Here is a 13,897-nt window from a genome sequence, read left to right on the forward strand (position 1 = left end):
TGTGATACCAAAACAAAGAACAGTGAAGATTATTTTGTACCTGTTTCATGTGTGAAATCGGATCTTGACCGAGCATTAGATTCCTCGTGAATTATTGATGGAGTTCCTATTTACATATTCTGCTCCTAAGATGCTTATTAGCTGTGGTTGTATTATATGCAAGAGATGCCAGGATTTGTTTTTTAAGAAAGGAATGTTATATAGCTGGTGTTATCATCAAACCACCTTATGCCAAACAATGTGAAACTCATTTTTATTAATCTTCATGTTGTATATAACTTTAATGTTTCATTTCAATAAAACTAATTAAGACAAACTACTTGCTGTGTACAATACTGGATAAATTAGAGATCTCACTGTGATGAACTGAATAAGAATGATGTTGAAATAACTGGTTTTAAATCTCAAAAACTATGATGTATTTATTTTAGTGACAAGGATACCAGCTATTTATAATACTTTAAATTTACATAATGAACAGTCCTGGGGTCTTAATGTAAAAAAAAATCTATGAGTGATTGTATAATGTGTGTGTGTGTATAGATAGATAGATAGATAGATAGATAGATAGATAGATAGATAGATAGATAGATAGATAGATAGATAGAAAGATATAGATATAGATATAGATATAGATATAGATATAGATATAGATATAGATATATCTTTGTTATTTTATATGTTAATGTAATTTCCCTCCCCCTTCCCAAGTTATTTTTTCCCAAAAGTTACAGCTTAGAGAATTGTAAAGCTGATGTCTATCTCTGCATCTAATATTTGTTTGTTTCTGTTGGCATTTCATAGATTTATGTTACAGAGAGCTTCTGAAATCCATATTTTCACAAGACTTAGAAATAAGAAAATTGACAGTCTCCCTTAGCGTTTTCAAGTAATTACTTCTGTGCTGGTTTCAAAGACATTCAGAGACACCCTTCAGTGGATTAATAATTGTTTAGAGCTTATGAATACATTCTTTTTAGCAAAAGGAGCCAATTTTCTGCCTCTTCCCAAATTTTTTAACGCTTTAGGAAGGGGGCTTTGAAAAAAAGACATTTAGTTCATCTGCAATAGTGTTTCATGTTTTGCTTTATGGCTTATGAATTATCTTTTCTTCTTAGAGTGTTTCTATTTTGCTATTATATTGAGAATGCTCCACAAAATATAATAATTGGGAATGTTTTCCTTGTGCTGCAGATCAGATTCATCCACTTGGGCGCTCATTCAATTCTATTCCTCGACTTGCTAACATTTCCTCGTTTAGACATCAATTTTGAATCCCTCGACTGGATTTCAAAAGCTTCCACTTAAAATCCAGAACTTCTTGGCTCTCCTCACTTCCCAGAAATCACTAGCAGCTGTTCCCTGCAAGATCTGACAGATTGGGCCTGTAGAGCTGGGAGACGGAGGTCCTGTAAATTCTTAGGAGCAGAGCTGTGAAGACCATTATAAACTAATCCCAGCATCTTAAATTGGGCTCAGAAACTTATCAGTAAGAGAATAGAGGGGAAACAGTTTTGCTACATCAATATATAGTTGCACATTGACTTTGTAAATGGTATCACTTTGAAACTAAAAAGAGTTCTTCTCCTCTTAAGTAAATACTAAAGGACACATACCTTGGGTTCATGAATTGCCTGAAGAAACTCCCATAAATATCTATAAATACACATAGTACCTTTAGAATATAGGAACAGAATGTGAATAGGGAAGATCTTGTTCCAGAGCACTGGAAAATAGTTATCAGGTATACTATACTAAGCCAAATTGTAACATGCATTATTTCAAGTCAGTATGGTGTATCAAAAGAAGGCAACAAAAACAATTTGACAGATTTACAGATCAATTCTAATTATACATAGCTTGAAGTAAGTCTCAATAGTTATCTCCCTGGCTCTTATTTTGAAAGAGCATCAAGCAATTGAGTCTCTGCTCTTTTGAGACATCTGTCATCAGAGGTTTTTTGAGCCAAAAGTATATTTAGGATTAGAATGCGACTGGCAGAATAAATACAAAAACTTGGAAATAAATTGATTCCATTAGATTTTAAGACTTCAATCCTATGGTACCTGTGTGATCTAGAGATCAAAAGATTCATCAGAGCATTTCTCCAAAGCCAAAGAGTCAGCTCAGAATTTCAGAGACAGGGAAAGGAGTCACACTTAAGATAAATGTATTTTAATATTAGCGTGTAAGCTATACATTTCTTGGATGTGGTACAGATTTCTTTCCTCTACTGTAGTTTCAATGGAAAAGAATTTAGGTGTGTATGTGGGGAAAAGTTTTGCTAGAATTTGATACCTCAAACAGGAAATGTCATTCCACAGTCCTGGGGTCATTGCTGTAAAGCCCCAAACTTCTTAGCTTGATTAGTGTTAGAAAGCAAAAGAATGGTGTAAGAAATCCATCCCATTCCCATAGGATTTTCAGGGGTTTCACAAAAATACAAACATTTAAGAATTCACAGTTCAATACAATCCAAGTGCATCAGATAGAGGCCAGGATATATATATAAAAAAACCAGGAAAAACAATCCAGAAAAGATCTGGTTGCTCTTTGGAAGAGCTTAATCTTTTACTTTTTGGGAAGGTGGCTAAAATTAAGCATAATCCAATTTGCAGTAGAAAGCGTTTCTAGAAGGATGACACTACTGTACAGAAGCAGGAGCTCTGTGTCTTGGCCTATCATATTTCCCCAAACCAGATGAATCACCAGCTGCTTTTCCTGCCAAAATCAACCCTTTAACACCCTATAAAAGAGCACCAACCAAATTAATCTCTCCTTTCTTACCACTGAAACTAGCTATGGAGTCACTGTAAAATAGTGTCCCTTTCCCCCATTTCCCAAAGTTGGCTCAGAAAGATACCATGATCAATGGGATTAAAAGCTGCCCCAAAAAGACCATCCAGATTCTAAGATCATCCACTGGTATAACCAAAGTAGTCTTCACAATAGAATAAGTGATGAATCCTGATTGACCAAATTGCACACAATTCCTTTCCTTAGGGTACTAGGTAGTAGGTTCTTCACCATCTTCTCAACAATCTTCACTAAAAAGGAGAAGAGTGGACATTGTGCAACAGTTATCCAATGTCTCTGGATACAGTGAGAATCTCTTAAAATGGGGAGCTTACCGTATCCTCCTGCTTACCTAGCTTTACAAATGTGATTGTTTATAAGAGGAAAACACACTTCAAACAAATCTGAAACATGCGTGCATTGTAGCAAAGTGGTACCATCCGAAATTTCTTCAATGGGCTTTAAGTAGGTGAACACAGGATGCTACCTTGATTATTAGGGAGACCTCTAATTTACACATATATTCACACACATATAATTCACACACATAATTCACGCACATAATTCACACATATATTCGCACATATATTCTGTGCAAGTTGAACAGTGAAGATGTGTGGGACCACAGTTGCTTTTGCATAATTAAAAATATTGGTAAAGGTAAAGTGGGTAGTTGACTGAATTAGATATGTCTATGTCTATGCATATGTATAGTATTTGAATCTCCAGGTAGATGCATCTTAGTGCTTTGTTTGGAAGTAAGTGGTGTGATTTATATGTGAGATTGCACTTGGGGCTAAAAAAGAGGGAGGTTAGGGTTAGGGTTAAACACAAATGATCAGCCGATGGGTTCTGCAATCAAATTATCAAATAAATGGGTATTTGTCATGCAACATTCAGAGAAATGTGATTCAGAACACCTTAATCAAGGAGGACTGGATTAAACTATTTCAGTCCTCCAGAAGCAGTATTTTAAAACCTAACTTCTGGAATTAGAACTCATTAAAGAAAATCTGTATGAACTTTGCTTCCTTGATTGTGTGCTTGACAATAGGAAACACCTGGCAAGGAGGAGCTTGAAGCCACATTGAACAGCATCCTTACTAGTTGGCCTTCTGGCAAATCAGTGCTTTACAATTTCTCATGCCCAGCATGACAGCCATTTTGCAAGAGCACCATAATGTAGTCAGAATCCCAAATGTGCTTACCATTCAAAGATTTTAAGAATTCTCAGACAACACCTGTAAGATATTGTTATATGGAGATACATAGAGAGCCAATATGGTCTGGTAGTTAAGACCCCAGGCTAGAAAGCAAGAGACTGTGAGTTCAAGTCCTACTTTAGCCATGAAAAACAGCTGGGTGATCTTGGGTCAATCATTCTCTCTCATCCCAGCTCACTTCACAGGTGGTGGGGAGAATAGGAGGAGGAAGGTGTGTTAGTTATGTTCATCCCCTGAGTTATTTGTAAAAATAATAAAGGCAGGATATAAATAGATAAATAAAACTAAAACACCTTGCTTTTCCTAATCATCCTAATTTTGCAAGGCATAATACTATTGTAAAATATATGTTGGTATAAAATAGTGGTTTGATTGCAGCAGTCTACTTAGAAAAACTAAACTTGAATCAGAAGAAATTGGAAGCAAAGCAAGACTAAGTAGGAGGGAGTATTGTCTATAACCCCCACTCCCCTCTTCAAAGAAGCAGCTAAATTTTATGTGATACTGAATCAGAAAAAGTGCCATTGTAGCTCTTGCTGTCTGCTAAAAGAAAAAGAAAAACAGCTACTTGTCTCATTGAAGTTTGCTAATATTACTAGTGCAATGTAACTTTTGTTTCTAATTATTAGATAACCTGTTCAAACCAAAGGAACGGTACATTTCAGAAAAGGAGATGCATATGCGATCAAAAAGGTAGGAGCATCCTAAACGGCATCATGAACTTGATCCTTTTTCCATCATGAACTTGATCCTTTTCCCTTCATCTTTGCCTTTCTTCATAAGCAATTGTGAATCCTCAAGTTTGGTTTGATTCACTTTATAGCTTGATGCAAATTAAATCCATCCTTTATGGCATATTGAATGTAATCATGGGACATCGCAATAAACAATGTTGATTTCTTTTGTATTTTCTTAGTTTCATTTGAATGTGTATCACACCTATGTTATTTTGCCTTTTGTTGGGCAGCTGATGGGGATCAGAATGTTCTTGGCTGTATTCTTAGACTGCCTGGGAGATCATCTTAGCCATTGGCTGAAATGATCACAAACACCAGCTAGCATACCCAGAGTAAAATATGATTTGATAATAGCCAATTTCTAAATACTTTCTTGGGCAGGTGTGTGTTTCTGGCAGGTCTACATTTTGTAATGTAGAAAGGAGAGAGGTGTACAAGAAATGCTTCTTAGATAAGGCATGCATGAGATTTATCTTTCAGAAAAATTAATGAGAAGAAATGGAGCCTTTATATATTATATACATTTGATTCTCCCCAAAAGTCATTGAAAAGGCACAATTCACAATCAGTATTACATTCTGAATATGCTGACATATTTAGAATAGATACCCTAACATAAACCATAATAGAGGACATTATGGTTTTAGTAGAATAACATAAGTAACTGAAATGATAGAATATAATATTTTTAAAACATGTAGATTTACTTATTTGCCTTATTGTTTTGAACAGTTTTTACCTGCCATGCTGTCTTAACATGTGGCATATTAGATATATTGAAACACAATTAAAACATATTTTGAAATGCATCATATCAAAAGCCAATTGAGAGCTGCATTCTAGAATGATTATGTTTAATTATTGCAGAATTTATAACAATCTTCCTGAAGTGAAGAAGAAACAAGAAGAGAAACAGAAACGGATAATCATACAGAGCAACAGAAAGCGGGTTGAAATATTTAAAAAGGTAAAAGATTTCCAATCAATTGTTAAATACAATCCCCCTTCTTCTTATATAGCAAAACAGGAAGCTGAATCATCAATATTCTCATTCTATTTTTTTTCCTCATAGCTGACCTAAGCTTTAGCATAATAAAGCAGAAATTTCATATCCTATGTTCCTCTATTTGTGCTTTGAACATCAATGGGGAGTGTAAATAAGATTATGAAATTATAGTGATATTTTGCCCGTAAGTGTGAGATCTTATTGCCCATACCCTCAGGAGTGGACTGCTGGGGGTTCGCAGGGGTTTAGGAGATCCTCTAGCTAAGATTTTGCGCAGTTCGGAGAAATCCTACTCCCAAATCCCACTCCTGTCTGGCCCCGCCCACCCCTCCCCTCCAAGGAGTCCCCACACGGCCCGTTTTGGATGCAGATAAGTGCAGGGCGTGCACAGAGACTCAGGGAGGGTGAAAAACAGGCCTTCCGGAAGTTTGGAAAGGTTGGAAAGGTTGTTTCTTCCAGAGAGCTTCCAGAGCCCGGGGAGACCGTTTTCACCCTCCTGGAGGCTCAAGGAAAGCCTCTGGAGCCCGGGGAGGGCAAAAATGCCCCCCCTGCCATGGTGCAGGAGGCCGACTAGGCGATGCCCATCATGGCCACGCCCACCCAGCGACCAGGCAGAGAACTCGTTGCTAACATTTTTGAAGCCTACCCCTGGACATGTTCAAATGTAATAATGGGCTCAAAAACTATATGTAACAGAAGTCTGTTAGATCCGCTTGGAGAGATGGACAATTAGCCAGATTTATAAAATTCATTTCTGAGGAACTACTGAACAACATAAATCTATGTATCTCTAAAGAAAGTAAGTTCTTGTCACAATGAAGAAAAAAGGTTTGTAATAAGAATATATGGTTTCTATTATAAATATTATCTATTACACTGTAATTATGTCATACATCATTTTTATATTGTATGTATAATTGCTTATATTATTATTCTATTCATCCTTTGTTCTTAAAATGTTTAGTATTACAGCTTTTATGTTTGTTTTATGTTTGTTTTCCTTCAGCAATTATTGGACCAACTCCTTCAAAGAAATACAGAATGAATAAAGATTCCTGAATGCAACACATCATTCTTCTTGGGACTCCAGGGTTTTTGAAAATTAAAAAGCCATATAAATCTAGAATGACCTTTAATCACAAGCAACCTTATTTGTTTATAGACAAAGAAAATAGCTTGTTTTGTTTTTTTAAAGTAATTCTGGAAAGTTACTAGATTAGTTTCCAGTGAAACAGCTTTAAAATGGTTTTATGCAATTGTTAAGGTAAACATATTATTTATTTTCTGTATTTTAAACCAAAAGACAACTTTTAAATTATGACTGCAGGATATTTAAGCTTACCTACAATAAACATTAATATATGTATTCCATTTATATACTGCATCAAGTTTATAACTTTTAAATTAAATGAATATAGTTGTTATTATGGCTAGAAACAAACCTAAAATAGAAAGGCTGACTATTTATTTGAACTTAAAATTTAAATTAATGGCTAATATAATAGGCAAATATTTTAATCTATGAACTATATTTTTGTTTCATATAATGAATAGGATACCAGTTTAAAATAATATTTAATATCTAGTTATTATAATCAAACATGTTATTTATTAAGCCATGTAATTTTGCCTTGTTCTATATTTATTAGAAGTGATATATTTAAAAACTTGGTTATTTCGATCAGTCAGCATGAAAGATTACACAATTCAAAACAACTAATGTATGCTCCATAAATGTTTCAAATTATTATTTGTTCAGTAATAAAGCAAGCTAAAGTTTATTCAAATAAATAAAACAGACCAAGTTCCATTAATTTTATTAATCTCAAAACTATTAAAATGCAAAATAATGTTCATACATTTCTATCAGCATAATATCAGTTCTGAAGAAGCTCCTTGGATGAGATGTGAAACATTTTCAAAGAAAAACCTGAAAGTCCAGTTGCCTATTAAAAAAGCACTTTTGGGACAACATCCTTAATAGCTTCCATTTTCCACCAATGTTAGATAACCAACACATAATACATATTTTCAGATTTAAGGATATGCCCCATACCTGATTGCTACTAAAAAAGAAGGAAGGAAGAAGGAAGGAAGGAAGGAAGGAAGGAAGGAAGGAAGGCCTTTGCTACGCAAAGCATGGAGAAAGAACTCATCCTTACCCACCCACACGTGCTTTCTGATGGTGGTGAAGGAAAGTTATTGATATTGATATTAGTAATTGCTTAGTTGTCTAATGAAACATCTGCAAGAAAACCACTGAGCTCAGAGAGCACTTCACAAGGACTTTCACAGTTCAATCCTACATGTATTCTCTTCTATTGATATCAGTCAAAGGAACAAGCCAGCCAATTGCCTCAAAGAATCTGACCGATTGGCACTAGAAAGTAAGTAAGTAAGTAAGTAAGTATATTGTTGAAGGACAGGCAAATTAATGAAAGAGTTAACTTTTTATTGATCTTTTTAATGACCTTCTCATTCTTGACACAGCTGATTGTGGTTTAGTTTCTGACAGTTAAAATCATTCAAACAAATAGTTTGAATTGTTTAATTTTAAACAACGAATTGTTTGGGATTAAAACAAATGAAGACCTTCCCCTCACCTCAGTGTGTTTGCTCAGTGTGCTCTATGCCTCTCTCCTACTGACCTAATTAAACAAGTAATGCTTACATAACTGGTTCATACAGACTTCGGGGGGGGGGGTAGGGGTCGACTCTACATTGTTGATGCTGTGATTGTAAACACACACCATCTATACAAGCCAGGTATTGCAAAAAGACAAAGACATATGACATTTTGTACACAATGATGCAGAAATCTGAGTAACATGATCTGACCTAAAAAATAATAGATTGCCAGAGCTGATGTAGAAATGCTGGGCTCAACCTTATCAGAAAGCTGAACTCATTACTTCAACTGGGGTAAAGAATTTGCCACTTTAGGGATCAATAGGGTGACTTCAATGTTTATGTTAAAAAAATTGTGTCTGACCCTTTTAAAAAATATTATCTAGTAATTTTGTTTAAGGGTCTGTTGCTATATTCTCTTTCCTCGGCATAGAAGAGGGGTGTCAAACTCAAGGGCCATGGGCTGGATCCGACCTGCAGGGTGCTTAGATCTGACCCACAGGGCCATCCTGGTAACAGCGAAGGACCAGCCCATGATGCATCTGCTAGCGAAAACAGAGCTCAGGAGGGCTGTTTGCAGCCCTCCTGAGCTCCGTTTTCATTGGCAGAGGGTTGCAGGAGGCCATTGCAGCTGAAAACGGAGCTTGGGAGCCCATTTTTGCTGGCAGAGCTCTCAGGCCACCACAGGCACTGACACAAGTGAAATTGAGTTGACCACACCCACACTGGCCACACCCACACTGCCCCTCCAAGATCAAACACAACTCTGATGTAGCCCTCAATGAAATCGAGTTTGACACCCTTGGCACAGAATATTTTTATGCTACTATAACCTGACCTTTGACCTGAACCATTCTAAAGAATCATGCTATATTTATTCTACTGATATCAGAAATGACATAGTGTTTGGAAGAAAGTTTTGAATTTGTTCAAAACTGCATTTTGGCATTTAAAATTTATTAATCTTGTTTCTTTTATATCCATAGATATATGCACACTAATTTTTGAAGAATGAAGATAAAATATATAGCAAATATGAAAAAAAGCATAAAATACAGTTGTTAACAAATAGTAAATAGGGAGCCTGAGGCAAACCATTGGCAGGAAACAATTGTAAGATATGAATGTAGGTTATGAAGAAGGAAAAAGAGCTACTGTGTCTATTTTTAAAATATGTATTTAATATTTAACTCAACTCTTATTCTATTGCTTCATACTATTAAGAGTGGAAGAGAAGACATTTTGGGGGAAATGTCTGAATGTTTATGAAGTCTTTGAATACTTCTGCATTTTTTATTTTTTGAAATTAATCTTTGTTTTAGGAAAACAAAGGTTAGGCAGTAAGTAATTAAATATTGTTTCAGCTGCAATTTCAGAATACCTGTTCACATGATACTATTTCAAAGTTCCAATTTTCATAATCTATATTGTGGTATTAATAACATTTTTCCAAGCTCAACAAAGAATTCAGTGTGAGATGAGAAACTGATTTGTAATTGCAACTATTGCATTATTGTATTGTATTTTAATAGTGATTCCTTTATGGATATTGTATGTATAGAACTCCTTGTCTATAAAAATGTTTATACATAACAGTTGGAGACATGACCCATATGATTCAAAAATATTGTATGCTCTTACTACAAGACTTTGTTTAGCCTTTGATTTAATGATTTGAATAAAATCCAAGATTTTATTTTCATATCCAAGATTTTCCTCGAATTATTTGGAGGCCCTTGATTAGAAGCAGGCTCCCAAACAAACAATTTGGAATCTGAATTTTACATTAAATGTCTTGGACATTTACAAAGGGGACTGCATTATTTTTTCTATTTGTTGTAACTGGGTTGGCACAAACAACTAACTCTAGAAAAGCATACATAACCCTTAGCAATAAGTGGAAGTGAGGCTTAAGATGATTGCTGTCCATAAACTGGTAAATTAGATATCTATTTGTGTTTTATTTTTTTCCCCTCTGACTTTTTAATGTTGCTTCCACAGATGACAGTCTATTGCTAGTACTATTGACTTGGTTGCTCTCCCATTATATATCTCATTTAAAATGGGTCTCTTGGCACTCACTGATTTCTAGCTGCACCTGACTACATTTCGAAAAACATGCTTTCAATTTTCTAAAATAAGGCATAAAGGAAAGCTTCAATCCCCATAATCATCTTTTTTGCCATAATTCTAGGCCCCAGCTGGAGCCCTTAAGCTTTCATAGAAAAAATTTAAAAAATTGACAACCAATGGTTTAGTCTGGAAATGTGACCTTCTACCCCAGAAGTAAGAAAGCAAGTGGGAATAATTGGGACCATACTTGTATTAAGGGGAAGAGTAACGGATGATAGGTAACATTAATATTTTATAATTTGTTTTCCTTGTTTCCATGGCAGTCCTAAATATCTGGTTAGAATTGCGGACAAACACCTGCTAATACATTTGAGGACTCTGAAATATTACATAAGACCCACAACTTATACAAACCAAAAGGTATTATCTCTTGATAACTCCATTACTGATAGTAGTTAATCTCAAAAATCATATGGTGTGATCTGTTGATCATTGAGTCTTCTTTTCCGGTAAGACATTTTTGGGAAGAAGCACCAAAGTATTTGATTTAAATTTATCCTGGTGCAACAATTGCAGCATGGTCATCTTCAGTGCATTTGAATAGCATTTCGAAAGAAGAACTTTACATTCCTTTTTTTTATTGGATCAAATTTGAACTGCCCATTTGCTTCCTGAAAGTAAACATCTGCCCTATATTTCCTTAATCAATTCAGGCTTTGAAATGAATTATAATGCAACCCTTTAAATTACATTTAATATAATTTTGAGATTAATTACTATGCCTCCCTCTGATCATATTATTGAAAAAAAAATCTAGTGTTTGGAAGTTCTCTTTCAAAATAACCCCACTTTTGTAAGATTAACACATTTAGCAAGTATTAAATCTTCTAGATTTTTTTTAAAGCTTGGATAACAAATTGAAGTATTTCTTCTTTCCTAACTGGGTCTGGCATTTTACCAAAACTGTAGGAGGGAAAATGGTTCAATAACCATCTTCAGTGACTTACGAAGTTGGATAGCAAAGAATATCATCTGTCTACCAGATGCAAAACTGGCATGAAGAAAAAAAATGCTCATACAGATGATAACGTAAGCAATTATGTAGAGAAGAGTCCAAGGTTAAGAAGTAGGGAAGTGTTATCAATAACTGCGAAAAATAGTTCCATTTTCTTAATAGAAGGCAATAATGCTGACAGATTAATATCTCAAAATGGATTTATTGCTCCATTATTAAGAGAACTTTATTAGTTATTTTGTAACATGCTTATTTAGAACACTTTACAGCAGCTACATATTCATTATTAGAGCTGATATTTTGCTAAGTATAGTCAACAATGGGATTATTTCATGGTTGTAGTGTAAAGCCTCAAATAAAGAACAGTAAAGTAAGAAATGCTAGTCTTGAGAGGCACAGGCAGAGGGAGAAGTCATTCAAGAATAAAAAATTTATATTGATTCAGAAATATTTATTCAGAAATAAATATTTAAGGTTGGTTGAAACAGTTCTCTAGACATATGCAATCTTAATGTATATGCTGCCCATCTCACTATGCAGAATTTTATTTTTTGCCTTTCAGAACTGCACTTTAATTGAAATTTGTAACTGGTATTTTAACATACTGAATTGTTACTGCTGTTAATCTTTGATACTATTTATCTTTGATACTTTTTATCTGGCTTCCATTTACCATAGCAGCAAAATGTTAACACTGCAATTTCTAAAACTGATTTTAAACACTAAACCAATTATTTAAAATTATTTCTTCGTTTCTTATATTTTCTTTTTAAAAGAAATATCAAGTAATTAGTAATATCTAATCAAATCATGTTTATTCTTTGTAGTATATACAAAAACATAACATAAAGCAAATTTCTGTTGATTTACTTACACTGTCTTTGCATTGCTTTTCAAATGCAACAAGGGAGAAATGCACTTGCAAGATTCTGTTAACGTAACCTTACAATAAGGTAAAATAACAGATAGTCCTTGTCTTACGGCCACAATTGAGCCCAAGGTTTCTGTTGTTAAATGATACATTTGTTAAATGAGTTTTGCCCCATTTTACAACCTTTCTTGCTTCAGTTGTTAAGTAAATCACTGCAGTTGAAAAGTTAGTAAGTGAATCTGGCTTCTCCATTGACTTTACTTATCAGAAAGTCCCAGAAATTGATCACTTGCCCTTGGGACACAGCAATGGTCATAAATACGAACCAGTTGCCAAGACCTGACTTTTGATCTCATGATCATGGAGATGCTGCAAAAGTTGTAACTGTGGAAAACGGTTGTAAGCCACTTTTTTCAGTGACATTGTATCTTGAATGGTCACTAAATATAAGTCAAGGACTATCTGTATCTTGGATCTTGACAGACTAGAACACTGGGCCATATCTAACAAAATGAAATTCAATGTAGAGAAAAGTAAAGTCCTACATTTAGGCAAGAAAAACCAAAAGTACACATATAGACTGGGTGAAACCAGGCTCATTAGCAGTAACTGTGAAAGGGAACTTGGAGTCCTAGTGGACAACCAGCTAAATATGAGCCAGCAGTGTGCAGCAGCAGCCAAAAAAGCTAGTGCAATCCTAAATTGCATTAACAGAGGGATACAATCGAGATCAAGTGAGGTGCTAATACCACTCTATTAAGCCTTAGGAAGACCATACCTAGAGTACTGCATCCAGTTTTGGTCACCACATTATAAAAAAGATGTTGAGACTTTAGAAAAAGTGCAGAGAAGACAACCAGGATTATTAGGGGACTGGAGACTAAAACATATGAAGAATGGTTACAGGAACGGGCATGGCTAGTCTAGTGAAGAGAAGGACCAGGGAGACATGATAGCAGTCTTCCAATATTTGAGGGCTGCCACAGAGAGGAAGGGGTCAAGCTATTTTCCAAAGCGCCTGTAGGCCAGACAAAGAATAATGGATGGAAACTGAACAAGGAGAGATTTAACCTGGAAATAAGGAGAAACTTTCTTTTTTTTAAAAAAAATTTTTTTTATTGATTTTACAATTAAAACAGACCAACAACACATATAAATGTAAGAGACAAAAAGAAAAGAAGAAAGGAAGAAGAAAATAGAAAGAAAAAGATAGAAAACAATTAAAAAACATTTTCATCTTCAACAGTTTGTGAGGCCTCCTTTTTATCCTTATTTCATGCCATATACACACTTAATCAATCCTTACATATATTTGTATATCACTACTACAGTTCTATCCTATCCTCTTTTGCCTTTTAGTGTGAAATCTATCTTTGGTCTATCCATTTGTACCAGCAGTTCCAGCTGTTGTAGTATATTGAAGTGTCTTTATTTTTTAATGCCAAGGTTAATTTGTCCATTTCTGCACAACTTGAAATTTTTTGAATAATCATTTCCTCTGATGGAACATGAGGCTGTTTCCAACATTGTGCAAAAGCCAATCTGGCC

At 34.8% G+C, this 13,897-nt stretch overlaps 1 protein-coding gene across 1 annotated transcript in view; it reads left to right on the plus strand.

Annotated features, from left to right (window-relative positions):
- The window catches only part of C4H10orf90 (chromosome 4 C10orf90 homolog), a 112,468-nt gene extending 105,178 nt beyond the window's left edge, over positions 1–7,290 (plus strand). The window contains exons 7-9 of the mRNA XM_026667190.2: positions 4,649–4,712; positions 5,624–5,723; positions 6,769–7,290. Coding sequence (XP_026522975.2) covers positions 4,649–4,712; positions 5,624–5,723; positions 6,769–6,807 — 203 coding nt within the window. The 3' untranslated portion in view covers positions 6,808–7,290. The remainder of the gene's footprint in view (positions 1–4,648; positions 4,713–5,623; positions 5,724–6,768) is intronic.
- The last annotated feature ends 6,607 nt before the right edge of the window (positions 7,291–13,897 follow it).

This window comes from Notechis scutatus, chromosome 4, assembly GCF_049901735.1.
Source record: "Notechis scutatus isolate UNSWTSFEM ecotype Mainland chromosome 4, rNotScu1.2, whole genome shotgun sequence".
Classification (NCBI taxonomy): Eukaryota; Metazoa; Chordata; class Lepidosauria; order Squamata; family Elapidae; genus Notechis; species Notechis scutatus.